At 38.8% G+C, this 26,999-nt stretch overlaps 1 protein-coding gene and 1 long non-coding RNA gene across 4 annotated transcripts in view; one reads left to right on the forward strand and one right to left on the reverse strand.

Annotated features, from left to right (window-relative positions):
* Positions 1-26,999, reverse strand: part of COL4A4 (collagen type IV alpha 4 chain) — a 77,730-nt gene that overhangs the window by 18,323 nt on the left and 32,408 nt on the right. For all 3 annotated transcript variants that reach the window (XM_074833728.1, XM_074833725.1, XM_074833727.1), the window contains 20 exons: positions 26,295-26,339; positions 25,160-25,213; positions 20,376-20,445; positions 18,797-18,901; positions 18,035-18,199; positions 17,378-17,470; positions 16,877-17,040; positions 13,794-13,866; positions 12,394-12,500; positions 11,756-11,939; positions 10,943-11,011; positions 9,787-9,891; positions 9,047-9,265; positions 7,972-8,133; positions 7,242-7,412; positions 4,034-4,177; positions 3,297-3,404; positions 2,881-3,059; positions 1,673-1,736; positions 19-93 (listed from right to left, as the gene is read on the reverse strand). In XM_074833728.1, the coding sequence (XP_074689829.1) occupies positions 19-93; positions 1,673-1,736; positions 2,881-3,059; positions 3,297-3,404; positions 4,034-4,177; positions 7,242-7,412; positions 7,972-8,133; positions 9,047-9,265; positions 9,787-9,891; positions 10,943-11,011; positions 11,756-11,939; positions 12,394-12,500; positions 13,794-13,866; positions 16,877-17,040; positions 17,378-17,470; positions 18,035-18,199; positions 18,797-18,901; positions 20,376-20,445; positions 25,160-25,213; positions 26,295-26,339 (2,356 nt within the window). The remainder of the gene's footprint in view (positions 1-18; positions 94-1,672; positions 1,737-2,880; positions 3,060-3,296; positions 3,405-4,033; positions 4,178-7,241; positions 7,413-7,971; positions 8,134-9,046; positions 9,266-9,786; positions 9,892-10,942; positions 11,012-11,755; positions 11,940-12,393; positions 12,501-13,793; positions 13,867-16,876; positions 17,041-17,377; positions 17,471-18,034; positions 18,200-18,796; positions 18,902-20,375; positions 20,446-25,159; positions 25,214-26,294; positions 26,340-26,999) is intronic.
* LOC141927054 (uncharacterized) lies at positions 5,912-7,347 on the forward strand. The gene is made up of 3 exons (XR_012624282.1): positions 5,912-6,041; positions 6,601-6,812; positions 7,263-7,347. It is a non-coding gene; the product is annotated as an uncharacterized LOC141927054 (long non-coding RNA).

Consider the following 26,999-nt stretch of genomic DNA (forward strand, 5'->3'; position numbering starts at 1 on the left):
TCAGTCAGACAGAGATACCTGGTAATCCTGGATCTCCGGGAGGCCCTTTTCGACCACGTGTACCAAGCAGAGGAGTTGGGTCGCCTCTCTTGCCTGTTGAGGTACAATGACTTTCATTTCATGCAAGTGTCCTTTTCATCCACAAAACCAAAGCTGGACAACTTTGTAAGATCAGATAATTTACTCATAGATATTAACAGCTATAAAAGAAACTGAGAGATCACAGAATGAAAAATGCTTTGGCACATGCAAATTGTCTGCCAGCTCAGCTTGTCTTGAAGTACTAATTCAGTTTGTGTTTACTATGATTCCTGGCAGTATTCATGTAAACTTCCTGTAATTAAAAAAAAAAAAAAAAAACAAAACCAAAAACAAAACACAAAAACAGAAACAAAAATCATGGGAACTTTCCCGATACTGAAAGCATATACCGGAAATGAAAGATATTGCATGTTATTGCCTATAACAATTTATTAAACAGAGAGAACTTATGTAGGTTTGTGAGGTTGTGCAAAATCAATACAGTGTGAGTCTGTTGACTCAGCAAAGACCTTTTAGGGCCTAGCTGGGGACTTTAAGCCAGCACACCACCTTCTTTCTGTCTGTACTGAAATTCCTGTTTATCAAAGAATCAGTAATTCCGTGCAATTCTGCCTTTTATTGTCTGTATAAATGCCTGACCTCTCCTACCTATTCATGCTGTCTCCAGCTTCATTGTCTGATTTTGGTGTGAAGAGTTAAGAGGAAATATCAAGTTCAAGTGTTGCTAGTAATTCCCTGCCATAGCAATCCCCACCTTTACTGGCTATTTCCTGCTTTAGTTTTAAGGATAACTTTTCCAGTAAATTTGTTTTCAATACACTTCATTTTTGTTGTTCTTTTTTTGTGGGAATATATTCCCTGGCTGAAAAGGTCTTGAATTTTTGAAGAAATGGAAAATGTAACTGAGAAAATAATTTCTCATGTTCCCTTAATGTTTTTTCCAGGCAATGATTTAATTTTGTTATTTATTAGTAATGCAATCCTGCTCCAAGGAAATCTGGAATATGATGGATGACACCATTTTGCATTTCTTCAAAACACTTTTAAAAATCTAAATATTAATTTTTTCAGAGTAATCTCTACCTATGTAAAAAACAATATGCAAAACTTCATCTTTTCAACTGAATAATTTTACGTGCATGGGTATGAACTCTGCCTGATTTGTTACACTACACTTTCAGAAATCATAGCCTGAAAAATACTGAAAATCAGCGATATAAAAGAAATTATAAATCATGTTAGAATATGTAAAAAATTGTATGTATCTGTATAATACCATACCATAATACCCTAATGATTGCATTTTCTCTTATTTGATTTGACAAATTTTACAGCTCCATAAGAGTGGATTTTTATGTGTGTTTGATGGAATTTTTAAACTGGTGTCAGATCTCAGAGAGTTTATCTTCTAAATTAAACCTACTTTAAAAGGAACAAACTGTTAAAGAATATACTGAAATGCAAATTCTGCCTTCAGGTAAGTCAGACTTGTTTCTAATGACATTCATGTTTTAATTATTTTCACTTCTGTCCTGCTTCCCCTTTTCAAGTGAGTCCTCACCATCTATCAGAGCATATGCATCCTAACAATACTGCTCTTTTCAAAAGCATGTCTATATAAATTCATTACCTTTAGATCCTTTTGGGCCAGTCAGTCCTGGATTTCCAGGGACTCCCGGTAAGCCAACGTCACCCTGATTTTTTTAAAAAACAAAAGTGTTTGACATATGATATGTGTAGCAGGAATGATCTATAAGAGCATCTGGTTCTCTTACACTGGTAAACGGACCAGCAATCAATATGAATAGCAAAACTGTATCTTAAGCTCAACAGAAAAGCATGCTGTCTTTGTTACATGTCTAACACTGACCACTAACACTTCCAAGAAACTGTAGATTAGACTTGCTAATCATTTTGAATTTGTGCTTTTATAGTTTATGCTAACTTCTGGCTTGAACAGCTTAAATTCCCCACAGATGGCTTGAGTAATTTGATTTAAAAGGTACCATAAAAATGTACCAAATACTGTTGTATATTACCCAAAATTTACTATGAACATTAACCAGAAATATGATGTAACAGTAAAAATGCAAAGATTTCTCTATTTTTCCTTTTGAATAATGACCTATAATCAGCAAAACACAGATTATCTCTTCAAAGAAATACAAGACAAGTGAAGATATGTCCCTTTACCAAAAACCAACTGTGCTTTATGCTTCATGTAATCTCACTGCCTGTCTACCTAGCATATAAGCCAGTGAAGAATTTTACCCTATAACCATATGTGCTCTATGTATCGTTTTGTATATTTGTTCTTGAGCAGTATTGCTTGCCTGGGTTCTGTTTGGTGCAAGTTGTCGGTGTGGGCACAGAAGACTTGGTTTGGCTTGTCTATTGGCTTGGCTGCTCCACATAGCAAGATATGAAGAAGCAGCTATATATTAACTTCATACTTGTGCTGCTGCTATGTTATGATCTTTGCAGTAAGTGATTTGTCAATCTGTTTTTAGGAATAATGTTAAAGACTTGATTGTGCATCCATTTTTTGCCCCAAGTGCAGTGTAGCCTGGACTTCCACCAAGTGGCAATATAACAAAATCACAACATGCAGCTAGGAGAGAGGGGAGAGGCCCTTTGTTGACTGACTACAGTTCCTGCTGAAGTGTAATCAAAGCATTGAAGTGTTGCGTTAAGGAAGTTACCTTTCCTATCATATGGACAGTCTCTTCTCAGGAGGAACATCTAATGGGTAAGTACAAAAGAAGTACCCTTCATCGCATTTCTTGGAGAAAGGAGATAACTGCGAAGTCCAGGACAGATCACTACCACTTTGTTTACCTGGTCACCTGGTTGTCCTTGAAAACCTGTAATTCCTTTAAAGCCCTTTGGTCCTGGGAAGCCCCATGATCCTGGAAACCCCATCAGTCCAGTGTCACCATGGTCACCTGGCAGTCCTGGGACACCATTCTTCCCTGGAAATCCTGGCATGCCTCTGAAACCAGTACTGCCTTTTTCACCTGAAGTTTTGTAGAACAAGATAATAACCAATATAGTCAAGCCATTATTTGACACTTATTTTGAATATGGCTATGCTTTCACACTTTGTGTATCAATCTTAGTAATTGTCCGAAGAAAGCAATCTGCTAGTTTAAGAATCTATAGACACAGTAATGCTGCTGGATGTTACTGCAGCTATGAGTCCAAACCTGTGAAAAACACCAGTGATTTATATCAGCTTTCTTTTATGAATTTACCTCTTTCACCTCTAAATCCGTTCTCACCAGGAAACCCTGGTTCCCCCTTTTTTCCTTTCTCAAGACGGATGTTAATGCAGCCACTGTCTCCTGGAGGCCCTCTTTCACCTTTGAACCAAACATATGGAATGTAAGTAAATCCTCATGAGTGACATGTCCTGAAAACGAATTTTAGTGACAACTTCCCTAACAGAGAAAGCCTTCAAATACTAATCCAGTTCTCAGTTGTTTCAGCAGGCTCACTGCTAACAGAATTTATTATCCTCTTGCTTTTTAGTTAATTCAGTAGTAACTCAGGTGATGTTAAATCATAATTATTCCCTGCTTGTCTGGAATATGAAAGATGGCAATTGTATTGTCCACTCCACAGGGTACTGTCTGTGATTGCACCTTGGAGATGGTTATTCTTTCCTATATTAGTATTTAGAGATTATTTTCTGTACGTTTCATGTAGACTGAAGAACACAGATGTGTACAGGACAAAAGTCAAGGTTTGTTTGAATAAGTGATCTTACTCTGATTTAGTGGTAAATGCACCTATTGATCAGAGTGAAATTAATTTTTCTTTAGTTATTTTTCATTATGTGAAGTAAGTGAGATAACTGGATTTAGTATTTAGTATCTCTGAAAACAGAACCGAATATACCCTTATAACAAGAAGAAAAAGTAAATACATTCCTAGCACAGTCTAAACATAGCAGTAATGTAACTAGAGAGTGAAGCGGATTTTTACAAACCTTTTATTCCCGTATCCCCACATTCTCCATTAGGCCCAGGTGGACCCACTTTTCCTTCTTCACCTTTTACACCAGAGATTCCCATTGGGCCTTGTGTTCCTGGGAGTCCTGGGAATCCTTGGGGTCCTTGAATCCCTTTGCTTCCTGGTAATATTAAATGTTTTATTTACATATTCAGTCTGCTATGCTGTTGCTGTCATATTCTAAGGAGAAGTATAAAGCAAAAGGCAGGAAGTTTAGTAAGACTCTTTAGGAAATCAGCAAAGCTAGAGAACCAGTAGTTGGAGCATGGCTTCATGCCAAGCTCAAACTTGTCTAGAAATCCAGATTGCCTTAAAACAAACATCTTTCCCCCTCCCTGCTGCCACCCTGGAGATTTAAGCTACACTTACTACTAAAGCAGTTATCCCCAACACATTTTAAATACAATAAATGCATAGCCTTACACACCACCAGATTTTGCATGTGGCTACTGAAAATCACGACTCCTACTCTCCAGATGACAGACAAAGGAAAACAGAATTTTGCTACGGTTACTCAGAACTTTTGCCTGTTACCCAGTGATGATTTGGGACCAAGGTCACATTTTTTTTGTAAGTATTGGACGTAATGTGAAGCTATTTCTCCACTTACTCATAGAATCATAGAATCATTTAGGTTGGAAAAGACCTTTAAGATCATCAAGTCCAACCATTAACCTAGCACTGCCAAGTCCACCACTAAACCATGTCCCTGAACACCACATGTGTACATCTTTTAAATACCTCCAGGGATGGTGACTCAACCACTTCCTTGGGCAGCCTGTTCCAATGCTTGATAACCCTTTTGGTGAAGAAATTTTTCCTAATATCCAAACTAAACCTCCCCTGGCACAACTTGCGGCCATTTTCTCTTGTACTATCGCTTGTTACTTGAGAGACTGACACCCACCTTGCTACAACCTCCTTTCAGGTAGTTGTAGAGAAGATAAGGTCTCCCCTCAGCCTCCTTTTCTCCAGGCTAAACAACCCCAGTTCCCTCAGCTGCTCCTCATAAAACTTGTGCTCTAGACCCTTCACCAGCTTTGCTGCCCTCTCTGGACATGCTCCAGCACCTCAATGCCTTTCTTGTAGCGAGTGGCCCAAAACTGAACACAGTATTCAAGGTGCAGCCTCACCAGTGCCAAGTACAGGGGGACAATCAGTTCCCTAGTCCTGCTGGCCACACTTTCAGATACAAGCCAGGATGCTGTTGGTCTTCTTGGCCACCTGGACACACTGCTGGGTTGTATTTAGCCAGCTGTTGACCAGCACCCCCAGGTCTTTTTCAGCTGGGCAGCTTTCCAGCCACCATTCCCCAAGCCTGTAGCATTGCAGGGGGTTGTTGTTACCCAACTGCAGGACACAGCACTTAGGCTTGTTGAACCTCATACAACTGGCCTCAGCCCATCAATCCAGCCTGTCCAGATCCCTCTGCAGAGCCTCCCTACTCTCAAGCAGACCAACACTCCTGCCCAACTTGGTGTCATTTGCAAACTTACTGAGGGTGTACTTGATCCCCTTGTCCAGATCATTGTTAAAAATATTATGCAGAACTGGCCCCAGTACTGAGCCCTGCGTACCCCCACTTGTGACCAGCCACCAACTGGATTTAATTCCATTCAGCCAGTTTTTTACCCAGTGAAGAGTACACCTGTCCAGGTGTACTGGGCAGGAGAAATTTCTCCAGGGTATTTCTCCAGGAGAAATCTGTGGGAAATGGTGTCAAAGGCTTTACTAAAGTCTAGGTAGAGAACATCCACAGCCTTTCCCTCACCCACTAAGCAGGTCACCTTGTCGTAGAAGGAGATCAGGTTAGTCAAGCAGGATCTGCCTTTCATAAGCCCATGCTGACTGGGCCTGATTGCTTGTTGTCCTGTATGTTCCATGTGCTGGCACTCAAGATGATCTGCTCCATAACGTTCCCTGGTACCAAGGTCAGGGTGACAGGCCTGTAGTTCCCTGGATCCTCCTTCCAGCCCTTCTTGTAGGTGAGTGTCACATTTGCTAACCTCCGGTCACCTGGGACCTCCCAGGTTGGCTAGGACTGCTGATAAATGATTGAAAGTAGCTCAGTGAGCACTTCTGCCAGCTCCCCCAGCACCCTTGGGTGATCCCATCCTGCTCCAGAGACTTGTGTATGTCTAAGTCATGTAGCAGGTTGCTAACTATTTCCCCTTGAATTATGGGGGTTTCATTCTGCTCCCCATTCCTGTCTTCCAGCTCAGGGGGCTGGGTACCCAGAGAACAACTGGTCTTACTGTCAAAGATGGATGTAAAGAATACATTAAGTACCTCAGCCTTTTCCTCATCCTTTGTCACTGTGTTTCCTCCTGCATCTGATAAAGGATAGAGATTGTCCTTAGCCCTCCTTTTGTTGCTAATGTATTTACAGAAACATTTTTTACTGTCTTTTACAGCAGTAGCCAGTTCTAGTTGGGTTTTGGCCCTTCTAATTTTCTCCCTGCTTAACCTCATGACATCCTTGTAGTCTTCCTGAGTTGCCTGCCCCTTCTTCCAAAGCTCATAAACTCTTTTCCTGATTTCCAGGCAAAGCTCTCTGCTCAGCCAAGCCAGTGGTCTTCCCTGCCAGCTCATCTTCTGGCACATGGAGACACCCTGCTTCTGCTCCTTTAAGATTTCCTCCTTGAAGAATGTCCAGCCTTCCTGGACTCCTCTGCCCTTCAGGACTGCCTCCCTCCCAAGGGACTCTGTCAACCAGTCTCCTAAACAGGCTGAAGTCTGCCCTCCAGACGCCCAAGGTAGCAGTTCTGCTGACCCCTCTCCTTACTTCTCCACGAATCCAATACTCATCAGTATACAGTCACAGACTGCATCATTAAAGGAGATTGTCTGGACGTAACAAAAAGCATATTGTTCTTATTATAGCATATTACAACAACAACCTATTACAAATAGTCAGGAAATAATATGTGGAAATATGTCAGTGTTGTAAAACAAGTAAAGCACCAGGATGCACCAAGATGCATCAAACTATTTCCATCCCTTTGTATTATAAGAGAAAGAACAAAGGATGCTGTTGTTATTGCCTCTACCCTCTTGTAGGGTCTTGTTCTCAAAGTTGGAAAGGGAGGAGGGTGCAAAGTACTTCCTAGCTTTAACAGCAGTAGAAATAGCTCCCTCTACAAGAGAAGTTATAGATGAGGTGGTTTGTGGGATGTTTAACATACCTGTTTCTCCTGGGAAACCAGGTGGTCCTTTATTGCCTGGAAGTCCCGGAAGTCCTCGGGAGCCTGGAGGACCTGGGGGACCTTGTGAGCCAGAAGAGCCTTTGAGACCTTTGATTCCAGGTGGCCCAGCTAGGCCCCTATCTCCCCTCTGACCTTTGAAGCCTGGTAAGCCTGAGAAAGAGTTTTAATCTGTGTATGTAAATGCAGGAAAAGGGTTCAGCAATTGTACTAAGAAGTAGAAAGTGATAGATTTTGGTATAAATATGAACATCATCAAACATGGCAAAATAACTTGGAAACTTTGCTACCATGCTGGCTCTGCCTAGATTTTTCACCTGAAATGTTTGTTTTCTTGTATTTATTTAGTAAGAGACATATCATTAGAAGCACCCTGTGAAAAATCCCTACTAATTCATAAATACTTTTGATATATATGTCTCCTAGCTCTCCCTAAATAACACTTCCATTCAAGAATAAGAAAGATTAAAGTATCACAGTAATGACAGGAGCTCAGTTAAGTTACTCAGGACATCAGAATAAGAGAGAACTCTTCTGTTTACTACCTGACAGTGAACACACTGTGATCTGGCCAGTTAAAGAACCGTATGGGAAGGGCAGAAAAGTTGGGAAACATCTGAGATGCACACTATACATTCCTTAAGGAAATGTGCAAAATGTAACGTACACCCTCACTAATGAGCAGCACCCATCTTAGAGCTGTGTCGTGTACCTTGAGGTCCTGGCAGGCCCATAACACCTCTGAGTCCTGGTGGCCCTGGTAAGCCCGTGTCACATGGTGGACCAGGGAAGCCTGGACAGCCCGGTGCTCCTGTGTCACCTTCTGGGCCTCTAAAACCTTTGGCACCTGGAAATCCTGGGGTACCAGGCTGTCCTGGAAACAAAAGATATTGTAAAATGTTTTACTTCCATTACTATCCCTCAGAATTCCCAATTGTAATTTTGAAATTTACATGTTCGTTATTGTAATATATTTCTTAACATCTAGTTTTTGCATAGTTTGTGCAAACTTATGCTTTTCTGCAATTTAGAATTGGCTGTTGTGGAGAGCGTCTTTCTTTAAGGAACAAACGTGAATTCAACTCTCACCTACAGGTGAGGACAACTTTACAGCACAAAAAGCTAGGTTCTGATGCACAGGAGCAGAATGGAAGGAGCTCGCTGGCCTGCACCAGCTACACAGCACTGGGGTCAGTTCGATAGGTGTTCCCTGCACAGAAAGGGGGGGTGTCTGCTTAGGGCCAGGCAAAAGAAGACCCATAAAAGGAAACAGCAACATTGGCCGTGAAGTGGGAAGGAAGTGGCACTGTGGAGACATCTGCAGCAACCAGCAAAACTTTCCTGCAGAAATGATGAGTGTAGTGCCCAAGATACTGATGATTATATTGTATAACCCTGGGCAAACAAGTTCACCCCTCTCTCCCTGAGTGTTCTCCCACCTTTTGCCACTCTTTTCAGATTTGAGTAAGTGATCTGAGGCAGGGACTATCTGTGTGGCAGAGTGGGAGGCCCTAAGCACAGATGGCCACTAAGCAGCAGGTAACAGTAGTAAGAATAGGAAGCTGCGCTGTTGCTCCATGGACTGGGTAAAGGCATCCTCCCCTTCCTGCAGTGCAGATCTCCTCAGGGGCTGATCAACCTTAACTGTAAACATAAAACCAGGGTGTACCCTTCACAGTCACTATTATGGATCCAGATAAGAGTTAGTTTTATCTGAATCAGGACCGACTTTGCTCAGATTTTCTCCTCTGAACACATGGAAATGCTTCATAAAAACTGGCTCATACCTCTAAGCCCAGGAATGCCTGGATCACCCCTTGCTCCTTGTGCACCAGGGGGTCCTGGCAGTCCCCTGCTGCCTGGGATTCCTGGAGGACCATACGTGGTATCGCCTGGAACACCCTTCTGACCATCTATGCCAGGTGGACCTGGAGGGCCTTTTTTACCATCAACTGTAGATCCTCTTTCACCTTCATCACCAGGATCACCAGCTTTGCCTCGAAAGCCTGTTGATAGGATTTTTAAATTCAAATAGGGCATAATTCAGAAGTTGTGGGGGTTTTTTCCCTCCAAAACCATGGAACATTCTAATGCAAATTTAACCAGAATTAAATTATTTTGCACAGAAGAATAACATCATATATTAAATTCGGGTTTCTCGTTTACAGCTAATGATACATGAGGATCGAAGGAGGTAATTATTCCTGTCGGAAGGACAGCGGTTTTCTTTGGCGCAGCATCATCTATCCTGTGTACTGCGCTCTTGTCCAGTTCAATCCCTTTGCTAAAACAGTACTAATTGTTCTCAGTTTTCTGAGAATATTTTCTCTCTGGACACTGAACTTCAGGTTACTGCAGCGCCTGCAATGCTGGAGGAAAGAAAAGGAAACTGGTAAAGATTCCTCTTCCATTAGCTTTCGTTGAAATGTCCTTCCTATTCTATTCTACCATGGTAGCTACCTTACCCTGCATGTATGCATAACGGCTTGACCAGCAGGTTTCCTGGATTCAGAAAAGCACAATTCACCTTCTGGCCCAGGGATTCCTGCTCCTGGCCTGCCTCGATGGCCTTTTTGCCCATGAAAGCCATTTAGTCCAGGATGACCGGGGAGTCCTTTTAAACCCTTTGGTCCTGGAGACAGAAAGAAAATATGTAAAAAAATTGACAGAGCTCTAAAATGTGGGATCTAAGGAAACAGTATTGCATCTTTATCCCATGCATATTCATGTACTTTGAAGACAAGTGGATTTCATCTGCTTCTAACATATTATGGGCAAGAGCCACCACCCAAGTCACAACCAAATACATGGTTGCTGTTTTTGTAAATGGACTTGCTCCCTGATCCATAAACAGCAGACTGCAAATCACCAGAGTAAATTAGAAAAAAAATAATCTCCTATAACATTTTGATGTTACATGAAATCAGTGGTGTTAACTCAAATTCTTGTATTCTCCTGTGCTATATGCTGCTTCTGGAATGGTGCAGATGTGCTTAATACACTAATCCTTGTTCTTTCATGTCTCTATAAATTTTAGCTACCACCCACAATACTGATGTCAAGGAGCTGTGTAATACCATATTAAGCAGCTTGAAAATCCAGTATCTCCAGTTGTTCTGATCAGAATTTTCTGGGGTATTTCAAATGTTTTGGAGATGATCACAAGCAACATTTTGCCAGTTCCTGGATGAGTTCTTTGAATTTAAATAAAGTTGAATGAGTTGAAGTAATGGTACTAAGTATTCAGATTTTAGGGTTCAACTGCAACTTGCCATGAGCAATACAGTTTTAGAAATTACAGGCTTGCAGCATATCTTTGCCTCGCACACCTCTTTTTCCTGGTATCCAGATGTACATATTCTAGTTCTTATCCAGTGCCAGCCAACTGCATATTTTACAGACTCATGCATTTTATCTGAGGCAGGACAGAGTTTCAAGCTACCTTCATTCAGCCATTTCTATGGAGGCAGCCTGCACACCTCTTGATCATGCAAACTGCTGCTGTCTGGCCCTTGATTCTATTAGATGAGTATATTCCTGTGTATTTGCAGTTTTACATTTTGAGACATGTATCTGTTGAAAAACTGTAATAATGTACCTTTTTAGGACAGCTTCTTTTTTTAATTAGCAACTTAAAACTCCATTTCAATTAAACCCAAAAATTCTCCCGTCTGTAAACATACCTTGAACACCTTTAAAACCTGGGGGACCTGGACTTCCAGGGTATGGTAATGTAATGCAGACAGTCTCACCTGAAGCAAGAGGGAGAAAGAAATTGGCCTATTTGATTTTAGAATAAATGAAGTCTGAACATTCACTGTAATATTTCTGTGGAACTAACCAACCAGATGTGCAAAGGTAGAGAGAAGGGACTGTTTATGCACATTGTTATTTCCGTATTACTTAAGGTTTGATGAAGAATCTTAAAATATACTTTTCTTGACACTTATTTTGTATAGAATATCGGTAATGATTCAAATTGTTGTAATACAGTTGTATTCTGTAAAGACAAAGATTTTTTTTTTTTACTTGACTCAGAAATTTGTCTTTACAATAGTCTCTGCAAGAAAGAAATAATATTTTCATCTCCATTCTATGTACATTTCTGGTTTACACATACGCTATCAGTGTACATTTTTTTATTTTGGTAGGAATTTCTTGAAAACAAAAAAACAGACCAAGCCTTATGTATGAGTTGTATTTTCCAGCTCCTTCAGCAAAAAAGCATTGCCTTGCAAATCCTCACACTCAGGAATACTCTTAACTCCAGAAAATAATTCCTCTGATAGTGTGCAAGTGGCACTTTGCAGGTTTAAGGCCCCTAGCAATTCATATTCTCACCAGTGTCTGCTGCTGTTTCACATGACCACTGAGCTTGCCAAAACTGATTTTCACTAGGAATGGATAACACTATATATAATATATGTGAAACCATAATGGATGCTAACAAACATGTATTTTGTTATTTAGTTCCTAATGTAAACATTCAGAATTACCTTTCTGGCCCTTTGGACCAGGTGGCCCAACATTACCAGTATCACCAAAGTCCCCAGGGCTACCTCGGACTCCTGGAGGGCCAGGAAACCCCAAACCAGGCAATCCCATCTGTCCTTTTACCCCAGGAAGTCCCGGAACCCCAGGGAATCCTTTATCACCCGGCAGTGTTACTCCAGAATCGCCCTAAAAGAAAGAAATTGTTGGTAAAAAAATAACAGGACCTAATTTCTTTCTTCTCTTTGATTATCAAAAGCCATGTTAGAGAATTATCTGGAGAAACCACTTTTCCACAGTTAAGTGACTACACGGATGATACTAGTTTTAAATATTCAAAGTCAATAGGAATAAAGGGTAAAGTTTTGTGGATTTTTTTCCTTCCTGATCCTATAATATCAGCACCTAGTATATGCAGAAATTATATTCAGGAATATTAAAATAAACAGTTAATACTTCCAAGGAAATAATTTTTCAACAGATAAAAACTATGATTTTTCATCTAGGCTAACATAAAATTATAGAAGTGGTTAATCTGCTAGGAATGTGAAATAAAATGGTACTTTTCATTAGGTAGCTAGTCCTTTCATAAGACAATATGTTAACTGAAATGGAAGAAAAATCTGAGAAAAGTCAGATGTACCTCAGCTCCTTTCTCCCCAGGCAATCCTAGTTCCCCATCTCTGCCGTTGTTACCTCTTTGGCCTGGAAATCCTGGAACCCCACTAGGACCTCTTTCACCTTTTATTCCTTAAAACAATTTGAAAAAAATGAAGTATAATATTTGCAGTAAGTTTTGGGTTTTTTTATTTTTGCTCAGGTAAATGCTGGGTAACCATTCATCATATCTGTATGATAATTTCCAGTTCCTGAATTTACATTTCCCTTAATGAGGTATTTTAGGTTTAGGAAGGCAGTATGTACTTGGACATCTTACGGAACAACTTGGGTCTCTCTGTGAAAGACGTGTTTACAGGCACCACAAGAATGTGGCTTTTGTTCATGCTATATACAGAGTGAAAATATTTTGTTATTGAAATCAGTCAGGGTTTTATTCTGGATTTCAGTGAAATCAGGATATAGCAATGCCACGTGATGCAGAATACTTGCATCAATATTCCCAAAAGGTTTTTATTTTTTTTATTTTTTTACCTCTAGATTTCTCTTGCACTAATATTTTTGAAAATGTAATTTTTGCATAAAGGACAATAAAACTATTCTAACCCAAAGATTCATTTTGCTGTGTGAAGAAATCCTTTGCAAATAAACAGCAAATGTTTTGCCCTGCTCCAACATCTGTAAACAAACACAGGCATCCAAAGCTAAGCTAACTTTTCACAAACAATAAGATGGACAATCTTTTGTCTGAATAATTAGTTTAGCATTTCTAAGTTTTGCCATCAGATTGCTGTAATTTGCTGTTCTCTGTTTCTTTTGCTTTTGCAAATCGTAACTGTAACTGTGGAGAAGTTTTGATCTATTTAATTACAAGAATTTCAGTTGTGCAACTGGTGGCCTATTGTTTCTCTTCAATGCCTGGTCAAGAGTAATTTTTAGAAATAGGAGCAGGAATCTGAATAGCCATTGAGACTTTGAGTTTTTCCCAAGAAGGATGTTGATGGTTTAAGTTGAGATAACAGCTGGGATACTGACATATGACACTTAAGGAGGTGGCTTCTGTACAATAATAGTTCTTCATGCTTTCATGTTAATTGTATTCTGCTTAGTCTTTGCTACACAGACCTCTGTGAGAGCCTATCAATCACATGACATGAAAAGTCATTTGTTAGCATTAATAACAAGCTGTTAAAACTGTTTTATGGCTCAACTATAAAGTAAAAAACACAAAACACTGTGTTGATCTTGTATTTAGCAAGAAGATGAGCAAGATGGTACCAAGAAAGCAGCCTGGATAAACATGACTTCAGTAATTCACCAAACTAATGACTTTAATATTAAAGAGTAGATGAATATGGTTTTCTCATGCTATTGCCTAGATATTGTATAGGAAACAAAAAGGCTAATGAAAAAACTTGTGTTTACCTTTTATTCTAACTCTTCCTGGATCACCTTTCTCTCCTTTTTCACCATGTTGTCCAGCAGAACCAGGTGTCCCCTTACCATTGACAAAAAACAAAACAAAACAAAAGTTGTCAGTTATCTCCAGCAAGAAATCAGTGTGGGAATCGAGGGGAAAATCAGATATTTATCTCTGGCTCTTGCATTGTTTCCCCCAACCAGACCAATTAAAGTAACATGCCAAAAGAAATGCTTATGTCTTTTGATGACTTATAAAGAGGTGTGTGAACGGCCGCTGGCCTTTTCACCTGACTCTGCCAAATGAACAGATGCACAGCTGTAAGAAATTTTAATGCTAGAAGAATTGGATCCATGGCTGTATACAGCTGTGACTGTAAATGCAAGAATATTAAGATGCAAACGATTCACAAACTCTTCCCATGCAGACTTCAACCCACAATCCACCGAGGCTGCCCAGGAGGGGAATCGCTGGCGTGCAGTGCCTGCTGGATGAGGTTGTCCTCCCAGAAGTGACCGTGGCAGTAGGTAAGTGGTGGTTTTTTTACTGAGTGAAAGCCCACAAAGCTGCCAATAAAATTTTTATCTATGTCTAGTTACGTACCGGGTATTGTCAGAAGAATCTATGACTTTACAGGTTTAGAGGGGAAAAGAAGTACTTTTCTGTATCTTTATGCTGATTTGTACTCTCAACTCTCCAAGCTGAGTGTGGTTTGCATATTATCATTGGTGAGGGGCTGATCTTGCAACAGCACATGTGGGTAAATATATTTTACCATGTAAAATTTACATAGAAGGCCACTGAGGTTGAAAAACTGGGGTATTATTTAGCTGGTTTCCTCTGTTATTCAGAATCTTTCACTAAGAAATAGGTGGAGAAAATATAATTTATAATGTGATTGTAAATCCTGACAATTGTAAAACAGGGAGGAGACTTCTGAAAAATGTTGTGTATCTGAAACTAGCAGTGACTATTTGTTAAAATATTTAGATCTTCAAGTTCCAGTGACCAGTTATTGGTGTTTGAAAAGCAGAATGAGATATTTAGGAAGAAAAGAGAGCAGAAAAATGGAAAAAGTATATATGTAGGAAATTCATTAGACCAAAGCACTTCTGTATCAAAGTGAATTATTTCTTTCCAAACTGATTACTTTGTCCTTGTTTCTTACTTAAGTAATCTAAGAACACCAAAGTGTTTAGGACAAGGCTTCAAGCTTTATTTCAGACCCACAAGGGCTAAAGCATACTTTCAAAAGTAGCAAAAAGATCAAAATCTCACATAATCCACTCAGGTAATAGGATTTTAAGAAAAGAAAAGATGAAAACCTTGCAATTAAACTATTGGAACTAGAGTAATAGAGCCTCTCCACCTCCTTCTCTCAGTCTCACAATGGTTTGGTTTTGTTTTCCTTTTTCTTTTGAAAGAAAATTTTCTGGAAACTTTTAAGCAGTTTCTCATGTGAAAAAGAGTTCTGCTATTAAAACAAAACAAAACCTCAAAAAACCCCAAACAGTCATAAAGCCAAGCACATCTATGTATATTTTCAGAGAAATAGCTCTCATACACAAGGAAGTATATTTAAAACTCCCTCTATTTGACATCATTTTGGTATGCAGCATCCTGGATGTACAGTCCACATGCCAGACCAGAACAAGTGAAACAAAATCACAGCAAGTTCAATAAATCATCTTATAATGTATTCCTGAAGCAGTTAGATTAAGTAGTATTTTGAATTATTGCTCACTGTGAGGAATAAGATAAACTATATGAATCACATTAAAGAAAATAACTCTGTTTCCAAAAGTAATGGCTAGTTTCACCAAGTTAGCCAACAAGCATCACCCAGTAAATTATTGACCCAGTAAACATATAGCGCTTGAGCTCAAATTTACTTTGTTAATCCTGCAAACCGCCAATATTAAAGTAGAAATACACATCTGACCTAAAGGTATCTTTTATATATTTCTTAATTACTTTCTTCCCCCCACCTTGCCATGAAAAATCTTTATTGTTTTTTTCCATGAAAAACTGGATGTCAGATTTGTTAATGCTGAAATGAACTGGTCTTAGGAAAAAATTAACATTACGTGCTGCTGTCAAATGATTCCAGTACTCAGAATCTTTACTACCAGAAAGTTCATTCAGTTTCTGCTCTTGAGGAACTTGAAATTAAATTGTTACATTGCAAGGAAGCTATTCAAGCAAATGAAAAGTCTTTATTTTGATGGTTAATTTTTCCTTCTAAGAACTATTAAATGAAGGGCAAATTTTTTATTCCATTTCCGCTTCATTGCTAATATGTATGTTGGAGAGAGACAAGGCATGGCCTATAGTGGCTGATCCTTGTGGAGAACAAACTTTGGCTGAATAGTGACTGAAAATGGGAGATGATAAAGTGATATGTAACAGTAAAGGGATAAACACTAACAAACAGCAATGCCTTTAGACTCTGTGGGAATGAAGCACTCTATGTTCAGGCTGCCTCATAATATAAATTAAACATATCAAATTAATTAAGCTTTTCAATTAATTTTTAAAAAAGGCGTAAAGAAAATGACTTGAAATGCCTCAATAAAATCAAGGGTTCCTTTTTCTTCAGACCTTGGCCCTGCCCCCAGGTGGATGTTGATATAAAATCCATCTTGACCTGCTGACATCATGCAATTTTTTGCCTCAATAGGATTTTGCTGGAAATGCTTTCCTTTGAAATAACTGAAAAATCATCTTCAGTGGAGCAATTTGTGCATCTACAATTTTTTCAAGAAAAACAATGGGTATTCAAAACTACAAGTAAAAACAAGTCAAAACAAAACAAGATGAACATTCTCCAGCTCTCCTAAGCCTCCTGACCAGCCCACAAACACAGCATGGGATTCTGTCCCTCAGTGTAAAACTCTGTCCACTGCCGCAAGGGAAATCAGATAGAAGCTAATAAAATGCATCCTCCAACAAGACTGTAATAAACAAAAGTAGATAAAGCTTTCAGATAGTTTTCCAGGGCAGTTCCTCCACCTCTCTGCTGAAATGCCTCCTGCATAAGTGGTAACTTGATGTTATTTATTCACTGAAGCTCATGAAAACTACTCACAGGGAGCCCTGGTGATCCCATTGCACCAGACAAGCCCGGGTCGCCCTTTTCTCCATGTCTTCCAGGGTATCCCATTTGTCCTTTCTTTCCTTGAGTACCTGGAGGTCCTGGCAAACCACGGCGACCAGGAGGACCAGCACTACATGAGCAGAGGCCTTGATTTCCTACATGAATGTGTCAAAATTACATTAAAACAGTTGCAAAATTAATACACAAAAAATAACACTGCCCTTTTTCTTTTCTGTGTGAGTATTGCACAGACCATTTTCTTTCATTATGTCCTCCCAAGGAGTGAAGCAGATCAGTCTCTTTTTACAGTGCTGAATAACTGCTGCGCTGACATGACTCTACTGACTTAAAAGCCCCAATGCCAACAGGCCATTTAATTCCACACTTTGATGGGCCTTATCCTCCAAGTTACCATAAACTTCTTGCAAATTTAGGTCTGATGTATCTGGCAAAGGTCTCATGTTCAAATTGTTGCTATCCAGGCATACTTACCCTTTTCTCCTTTTTCACCTTTTCTTCCCGGAAGGCCTATCTGACCTTTTGCTCCAGGTTCTCCAGGGATCCCTCTGTCAGTACAGATTATACCTTTGAAAAAACAAATTGTACAGCTAGTATAAATCAGGTTGACTGTTTCCACAGCTTAGATCACGTGTTCTCCGCTCCCTTATCTTGCTATCCTTATGTGAGAAGCTAAAGATTTTATGAAATGTTTTACAAGCCATTGCTTATAGATCACACCATAAGAGTCAGTCTGGCTACAGCTGATGTTGACACATTGTTTTTTCATTGCTACTACTTCTTCCTTTTTCGACTGTAGAAATTTATGACTCTTGTTTCTTTACTAAAGCATGCTGATTTGGGTTTCCTCCCCAGTTTGCTGTGTTTTTAACTTCAGGTGATATATTTTTAGGGACATTTTTCATATATGTTACTTTGTGGGCTTAAATCACACAGAAAACTATGAAAATCTTGACATTTCACTGATTGATAACTAATAGGAAAAACATGTTTTCTATATGACATGTAAAGTTTGATATATCTGTCAAAATTCACTTTTCACCTCTGTGTTTTCTGTAGGACCAACAACAGCAATGAATCTATTAATATGCAGAATAATATTCATGCCATATAAATTGCTGTTAAACCTACTGGGTAGTCCAGGTAAGCCTTGTCTTCCTGGCTGTCCTGGTAGGCCGGGTGGTCCAGGAAATCCAGGTCTTCCTGGGATTGATTCACCTGTTCCAGGGAAACCAGGGTCACCTTGAAAACCTTGAGGTCCTGGTGCCCCACTTACTCCTGGCAGGCCAGGCAGACCTGTAAAGAAAATAATGGTATATGGCCCATACAGCTTCATAATAATGATTACTACAAGATATGAAGGAGGAAATTACAGACCATTCAGAACTGTCCTGAAGAAGAGCTTCTATATAACAAAGACTAAATTTAAATGTTTCGGTTTTCAAGGATTTCCAGGAAAAGAGGCTCCTGCTTTAGACCTTCAAATACTTTTTTTCCTCCTCCCCATTATCTCTTTTCCAGACATCCCAGTTATTCTAGTTCCTTACACACAGCAAAGTCATCGTCATCACCCTCCTTTATATCTTCTTGGAATGCAAAATAGAATTTCTGAGCACACCACTGCAGATACAGGCATACCATGGATCTACAGTGCATGGTAGCATTCTGCTTTGGTTTTTGTTCCTTTTCTAGTAATTCTTCATGTACTCTTTGGGGCATTTTGGTTCTTTCTTTGCCACTAAGTACTGAGCTAATATTTTTACTGAACTCTCTGTAGAGCTCAGATCCTTACTGTTGGTGACTTGCATCAAGCAAGAACAAAGAACAGTTTTCTTTTAGCTGCTTTCTCTCCTACTGGTATATAGTTCACATTTTATCCCCTACTTCTCTTACTTGTTCCATCATCTCCTGGTCTTCCTAGCAGGCCTGCAGGACCAACTGGTCCAACTGACCCCATATCACCAGCAGGACCCGGAAATCCAGGATCTCCTTGTGGACCTACACAGAATTATAAAAACATGTGAATTGAACACCTTATGCAACTGACAGCTTAAATCTAAATTAAACTGCCACCAAAATTCTAATTTGGGAAATATACAAAAGTAAAATACAATAACTTCTTTTGTCTTTATGAAACATTTTAAAATGTGTAACAATTTAATTTTAAGGTGGGAGGATTTGGTTACTTTTCTATGGATTCTTGCCCATTTCGTGGGCACAGTTTCAACTCTTTGTCATTCTGTACTAGTATCTTTGTGCTACATATTTCAATGCTGAGAGAAGTGTTTGCCCAAAATGAATACATGTAGCATGTAAATAACTGTGCATTGCATGTTATACACATTTGGCAGTGCAGATGGAGGTTATTTCAGGATCATCCCAGTTGAAATTATCCAAATTTTTAAATGTATTTTCAAAATTGCTATAATGAATATAAAATTGCAATTACATAATGATAAAGAAAACCTGAATCAGACAAAGGGCTTCATTAAACTGGAAAAACAAAATATTGGTAGTAGTTCTGTTCTCAAACAATTCTGCTAAAGGCCCCTTTCTCTGAAGAATGTATCCACTCACATACCATGCACATGATTAACTTTAAATGTTACTTGAGATATTAAGCATGGGGTTAAGTCTTTAACTGCATGTGCCAGAAACAAAAGCCAAGAGAAAACAAAATTAATTGATCTTTGGATGAGGCCCCTATCTAATGTGGAGGTTCTGCTGAACTGAGGTCATGTTGTATCTTACTTCTGTGTTCACGATCAGCATTTGCTGCACTAGAAATACAATTTATGGTAAGTTTTCCCTTGAAATATTCTTACAATACAGGTTCCCCAAGTGTGAGATGCCAAAGCAAATCCCTTCCAGGCAGCAGGCTTGGCTGTTCCCCACTGCCTCCTGCTATGAAGTAAGAACTTCCACACACTTTTTCACCAATTAGCTGATAAAGATGGGGATAAAGGGAGCAGGGACATAAAAGCCCAGCCTGAAGTTTAGGTAGGAAGGTAGTAAGATTGACAGGTATTCTGTTGGGAGTAATAGTTCTAGGATTTCACCCCTGCTATATAATAGGAAGCTTAATTGTAGTCTAATATCTGTGTGTTGTGGCAATTCTGAAAATAGAATTCTAAATAACAATGGGAATGATGGTTTTCTTATTAGCAATCTATTATTGAGCTTATTTTTCATAGCTTTTTCTTAAATATGCTTAGGTTCAATAACTAGGGATAGTCCTGCAGATCTTGCTGTGACTGTATGTATAAAGATCTTTCAAGCAAACATTTAATCTGAAACTTGTATGTTTAATGTAGCTCCAGTTAAATCAGTGAGATACAAAAATGTGGCCACTAGGAAGATAATGATTTAGGATCCTGTCCCCTGAATCCCTAGGGATCACTTTCAAATACCATAGCAAAATAGGTCCTACATACTTTATACTGCAGAAAGATTAATTAAAACTAGCTATAACCTTTTATAGGAAGCAGAGGAGTTCCAACAGTTCCGGGAGGACCTGGGGGCCCTTTTTCTCCTGGATCCCCCTGTAAGAGTCCAACAATAAATTTTACTGATAGATACAAATATGCAGTGCTAGCATGTAACTGAAAATTTCAACAGTGGTGGGGTATGTAAGGATGTGACACATATCACCTGGGAAACTTGATTTTGACACTTTATAGCATTTAAAACCAGGTAAGAAGATATAAAATAATCATTATCTTTCAGGATACCAGTGACTAAACAGTACATATCTACTGCACATATCTATTTGACTCTTCAAAACTTGTGACTGCTGTATTTTATTTCATTCATTTATTGTAAAGATGAATGAATTACAGTAAATCAGTACCCATTTAATTGAGACATTTTGATTTAGCAACCAAGCTGTAATTATTTGCCTTAAAATTCTATATCAGAATTTGGAAATTACTTCTATGATGACAGATAAACATTAAGAAAAGAGATTTCATGGTCTGACAGATATTATTGATGGTAAGAGATACTCAAAGCTCTTATAAGAAGTTTAAAACCTGCATCAGGGAAACATAAAAGTGCCTAAGGGCAAGGAAAATCACTTCTGCTTGGAGGATTTCTAAATTAGCTTGGATTTTAATATTTAGAATTGCGAGTGAAGTGGACTTTATGGGAAGTCTTTTATGTGGCAAATTGTATTAGACCTTTTGCTTTGTAGATTTGGACTCAACCCTGCTCTCTGCAGCCAACGGGAACAGAGAAAACAAGAATGTGAATGTGGGAACTGCGTAGTGAGGTTGCATTCCTGGGACTGGAGTTCAGGGCCTTTTAGGACACAGACAAGAACCAGGACTGCAAAACTGGATACCCACTCCTACACAAGTAAAAACAAGGAGTCCATGCCTCTTTCTGGGCTTTTTTTAAAAAAATTGGTATCTGGATATTCAAACGGTTCTGGAGCTGTCACTGACTGCTGTCCTCTTGACCTTTGGCCTTCTGGCTGGCCTTTTTCCTTCGACTATATCTTGCAGAATGAAATTACAGCCTCGTGTCACCTCTGGCTATTTTAAACAGGAATGTAAATTTGTCTTCCCTAATGACAGAGTCTTCTGTTTGGCAAGGAAGAAAAAATAAACCTAGCATTTTTCCTCCTACAATAAACTTTAAAAGTATGTTGGGATTTGAAGTTAATGATGATAAAAGTATCAAAGATTTGTACAATAGATGGATGTGGCCCAAGTCTTGCATGATTTTCATGCTGATTTTAAACTGACACAACCAGAACACAAGAAAGAACTGAAGAGTCAATGAGCCAAGGTCAAAAATTTCGGTTCTTGGTATCTCCTTAAGTGACAAATCCCAGTGGTGGTCTCTGAAAATCTCTGTCTTTAGGCTGTTAAGTCTTATGACACTCTGGATAGCAGTTTTGTACTTGCTGTGTCTTCACTGTTGGTACACTCCTACATAGTGGCATATATATGTTTGGATTATTTTGTTGACTGATGCTGTTTTCCCATAAAAATTTCAAGAGTCTTGACTTGCCAAAAGTCTATTAAAAAAAACCTAAAAATGACAAAAATGTTCAACAGAAGCATACCTTTACTGTATTCTGTGACCTGGAGTCTTCTTAAAATGAAAGCTTATAATCACCAGTTTTACTGGTATCCCTATTAAGCATTAAACACTGTATTTGTTCTGTAAATTTCTATAGCGTTATATAATGTGAATGGCCAAGAACATTTTGCACTGCAGTATTTTAATGAGACTCATTGCATTAGTAGCAGAGACAAATGGTCTCAGAGTGATTTCATCAGGACTCCCACTCTCCCTGTATTTTGTCTGAAGAAGGCATTTTGAGTTTTTTCACATTTACCGCAGAATTGGTGAGGCTAGAATGGATCTCTTGTCCAACCCCCCTGCTCAAGCAGGACCACCTAGAGCTGGTTGCCCAGGACCATGTCTAGACAGCTTTAGAGTATCTACAAGGATGGAGACCAGTGCTGAGTAGAGGGCAAGGCTCGCCCCACTCAGCCTGCTGGCAATACTTTTCCTAATGCAGCCCAGGACATCAGCAGCTGCCTTTGCAGCCAGGGCATGTTGCTGGCTCCTGTTCAAGATCCACACAGTGTTGCCAGTGTCCAGACTCAGGGATCAAAAGGTAAAGGTATGCCAACAATTCCTTGAAGTCCATTCTTTGCTTTAAGCAACCATTAACATTTTTTAAAGATTAAATCTACTTTGAATGCAACTGGGTTTTTTTCTTAGTCTCCTTCCTTCTCTTAAATCTGAATGCATCTTACATTCTCTTTAAATGTGTTTATTTCAGAAAAATCTACTTGAGGATGGGATATTCTCAGGAGGGGTTTAAAACATATTCTTGCCCCTCCAGTTTATGTGATTTTTAACAGATCATAAGCAACACCTGGAGAGTCCAGATGAACAGTTGATGCAGTCTAGGTAGATCTGCACTTTTCAGGAATAATCAGATTTATCCAGTTGTTTCGCAAGCAAAACTACTGTGCAATCATTCCAAATTTTGTGTATGAGTTAACCTGATTTTTTTTTAAGTTGTGTCTATACTTGTTTTGTTTTCTTTTGCTCCATGCATTAGCAATTGCAATTTCATCTTTCTGAATCATTACTGCAGGCACTCAAACTTTTCCCTAGCATAATCTTTTTTTAAAAAAAAAAAAAAATTAATTAATTAATTAATTTAAAAAAAATAATTATTTTTTGCTTACTGTTTGCAGTGTTAATTGATAGCTTCTCAGACTGTGGTCTAATCAGTGGAGGCTCAAGAATGCACTGTTTTGTCTATACAATGTCTTGTCTCAAGTTTGTTAATGATGCCCCCAACTAAAACAATATGCACATCAGGGTGAGTACTTTTTAACAACAAAACACTGAAGGTTTGATTCTGCTTTTGGGGAGTAATGGACTGTAATGATTCTTCTGTTTAAATAAGACATGCAATGTTTCTGTCTAATCAGTATCTGAATGTTATTGTGAAGCTGATGATGGGCAAGTAGGAGAAAAAGATGAACATCCATGGGCAATTCCCCCCCCTACCCCCGCCAAGTACATGTACAACTACATAAATTAAATCTTGGCTGAAGAAGCTGATCTAGCACTCTCCTGGCAGTCCTAACTTTGAAACAAGTAAGCCTGTAACTAAACCAGATGTTTTTATTGTACTTTTCCTTATTTATTCCATGCCTTTGTCATTTCTCATTTGTAAACCTGCTTCTTGAAAACTTGTTTGTTGCTTTTTATTTGTCCACTTTCAACTGTGTCTTTAGCAGTATACTACTTATGGCAAGTTTGGACCAGCCACCGTTTACTTCCTTGTATCATCAGAGATTATGTAGAGTGTGTTCCAATCTTAACTTCTAATTTGTAACACAAGTGACTCTTGCCCAAATCTCTTGAGTGTCATTTCTGTGATTTCACAGGTGCAACTAATCGTGCTTTAAGAAAAGTTAGTTTTATATGCAGCTTTCCAAAAAAATTATTTCAGAGGGAAATAAACACTTCTTGACTTTTGTATTTCAGAATATTTAGAGCCAAATTCATTAGTGCAATTAGTTCAATTTGTGCAATATTGGTTTTGTCCTCTGTACTGTGGTAATAACTTCGATGAGCTTTTTCAACCTTGCTGTTTTTACTGATGATCCTGTCACCCACCTTCTTCATTGCAGCATTTCACTCCTCCTCTTGCTCATACACTGCTGACCACTTGAACCCTGACCCAGTGACGCCCTAGACCTTCTCCTGGCTAGACTCACTGCTGCTTTGCTCCTTCTAGAGTAGCATCCAGAACTGTGTTTTCATTCTGCATGTGCTTTAGCATTGTAGATTCATAGAAAATATAATAGTTCCCTTCATTCAAGTTTTTGTTGTTAGAATTACAATATGATCCAGCAGTCATGATTACAATATGATCATTGGTTCTGCAGCCTGCAGAAAAGAATTCCATAAATTTATATCCTGAAATGTCTCTAGACTGGCACCTGGGTCTTCTGAAATTGTATTAAGCTTCTCTTCCATGATTTTCAGATGAATATTCTCCTCTTCTACTGCTTAGCTCCCTGGATGTGACACCTACACTCCTGATCCCTAATGGAAAGCAGCAGGTATTGTAAAATAAAAAATAGCTAGCATCATCTAAGTGAGCAAAAGTAGGAAATATTTAAACAAAGCTGGCATGAAGAAGTCCAGTTTCCATTGTGGTAAGCATCTTGGAAAAGCTACTTATGTGAACAGGTTGAACACATGCAAAGAGATTTTGGTAAGTCATGCAAACAAGCCCATCTGAATCAAATTTTGCCGCCTCATTTGGTGTCAATTATCATACTAGTTCATAGACCAAAGATTTTAGGATCGTACTGTTACCTAAACAGCAGGTTCCTTTACCTAGCATATCTCTCTGGGGACTGCAGCTCAACTATGAATAACTTGCAGAGTTGTACAGTTCATGGATTAGATAACGATAGTGCTATAAAGATAACTATTGGCAATTGGGATTAACCAATTTCTATGGTATGCAAAATGGAATTTCCACGCTCATATGCACCAAGCAGGAACGTTTATTTGCATTGTTATTTACTACCATGCTGTTGAGTAACTACGACTATCATGAAAATACTAAATTTTAAAGGTAATTATGACTTTATAAAAGGAAATGGTCTGATAAGCAAGTACATTTTGGGAGGAATCATTAGCATTTATATAGGGGAGTGTGTGTGTGTGTGTGCATGCTTGTGTGTTTGTTGGGTTTTTTACCTGTATGCCCGGATAGCCAGGTTGTCCAGGAAAACCAGCAAATCCTGTTTCCCCCTGGGAAGGGTCATAAATATAATTTGATTAATATAATTAATTGAACAAAGACCAGTAAGGCAGTCATACAATACTGTCATGTTATAATAGCATCTGCAGCTTGTTTCCAAAAATTCACTGGGTTTGTACAGGAGATGTTATGTTTCATAGAATCCCTTCTGTTAAAAAAAAACCACAACATGTATAGCCAGGTTATTTAGACAGTGGTCAGCAGATTCAGTGTAGCTGGGGCACAGAACTAGCTGGAATACAGACCAGCAGACTCTATCTGCTTAATACAGCTGAAATTGGTTTGCTGCCTGCTGAATGACCCTCTTAAACTATTATTGCATGGAAAGCATCTGCGTATCAACTCCTCTCCTTTTATGATCTACTATTATACTCATCCATCCAGTATTCAAACTCTTTAGTTAGGCAGTGGTAAAAAACAAAGTAAAAAGTAATTTTGCAGATAAAACAGTCACCTGGAACATAACTCTAGATGTAAATATCTGTATGTTAATCTGATTTATGAATAGCATGATCATTACCTTAACTACATTTGAAAATGAGCTGGAGAGAGGAGATAGGAAAAAGGGCAACATGTAGATCTATGTACCTACATCCATTGTTCTTTACTCCAGTAAAATGTTGTAAGTTCATAACTAACATTTAGCAGACTTAACAGCAAAACTGGAATTTCTTGAGCCAGAAGGATGAACAAAACAGGCATATAACACAAAATTACACAAATAATGCCACCATGGCAAACAGCTAACATGGTGTGTAACTTTTCTATCATGCTATATGCATGTCCCACTGGCTTTTTCTCCTGCTTGCAACTTCAGATCCCATTAGCCAACTTCAGATCCCATTAGCCAACTTCAGATCCCATTAGCCAATTTCAGCCAAATTTCAGAGAGTGGCAGAAATTTGAAGACAAAGAGGTCATACCACTTCTGTGGCAACAGGTAGCAGGAGAGAAACGAAGGAATGCAATGTGAGATATCAAGTATGTGGAAATTCCAGATCTGCACAAATACAGAGAAAACCAAATCTCACTGATCCCACTGTTCAGGGAGCTGCTTATACTTTGTCTTACCTTCATCCCAGGAAAACCTGCATGTCCATAAGAACCAGGATTACCCTGATAAAAGCAAGTAGAATGTGAGCTAAAACAGTAAAAGCTTATTCAAAATGACACTTATTCAGAATTGTTGATCATTTAATGTTCCTTAGATAAGTATTACTTGGGATATTTTCCTGTAATATTATTATTCAGAATTGCTGAGTAGTTCATATTCCTGAGATAATTATTACTTGGGAAATTTACCAAAAACTTTGCAAAGTTTTTGCAAATACTTTATATGAGAGATAGGTGTGAATTTGAACTATAGACTAAAGTAAACCAGGCAGGTCTTCACTTAATTTATTAAGTGAAGCACAATAGTGGACCAAGCACAATAGTGGACGTGGTGCTCCATGTGAGCGCTGCTGTGCAAATCAAGCACAGGCTGCTGTAAGAAACTGCCATCGGCAGGTATGGAATATATTAAAATTACTGTGTTAGTACTGTGCTACTCCAGAGCAGCTTTGTGCAGCTCTAAATATTTAGAGGATAACCCTACAGATTTACTTTCTTTCCAAGGACTGAAAGTCTGTATGAGCTTATGTTTAAGTCTGAGACAGGGTAAGTCCCAGCACAGGACTCCTAAGTGTTCTATACAAGAAAGTATGACAGATTAGTTTAAAAAAATCCTTAAAATCTTCCCTTGGAAATGCAAACTTAGACTGCCAAATATATTAT

This window comes from Strix aluco, chromosome 9 (assembly GCF_031877795.1).
Source record: "Strix aluco isolate bStrAlu1 chromosome 9, bStrAlu1.hap1, whole genome shotgun sequence".
NCBI lineage: Eukaryota > Metazoa > Chordata > Aves > Strigiformes > Strigidae > Strix > Strix aluco.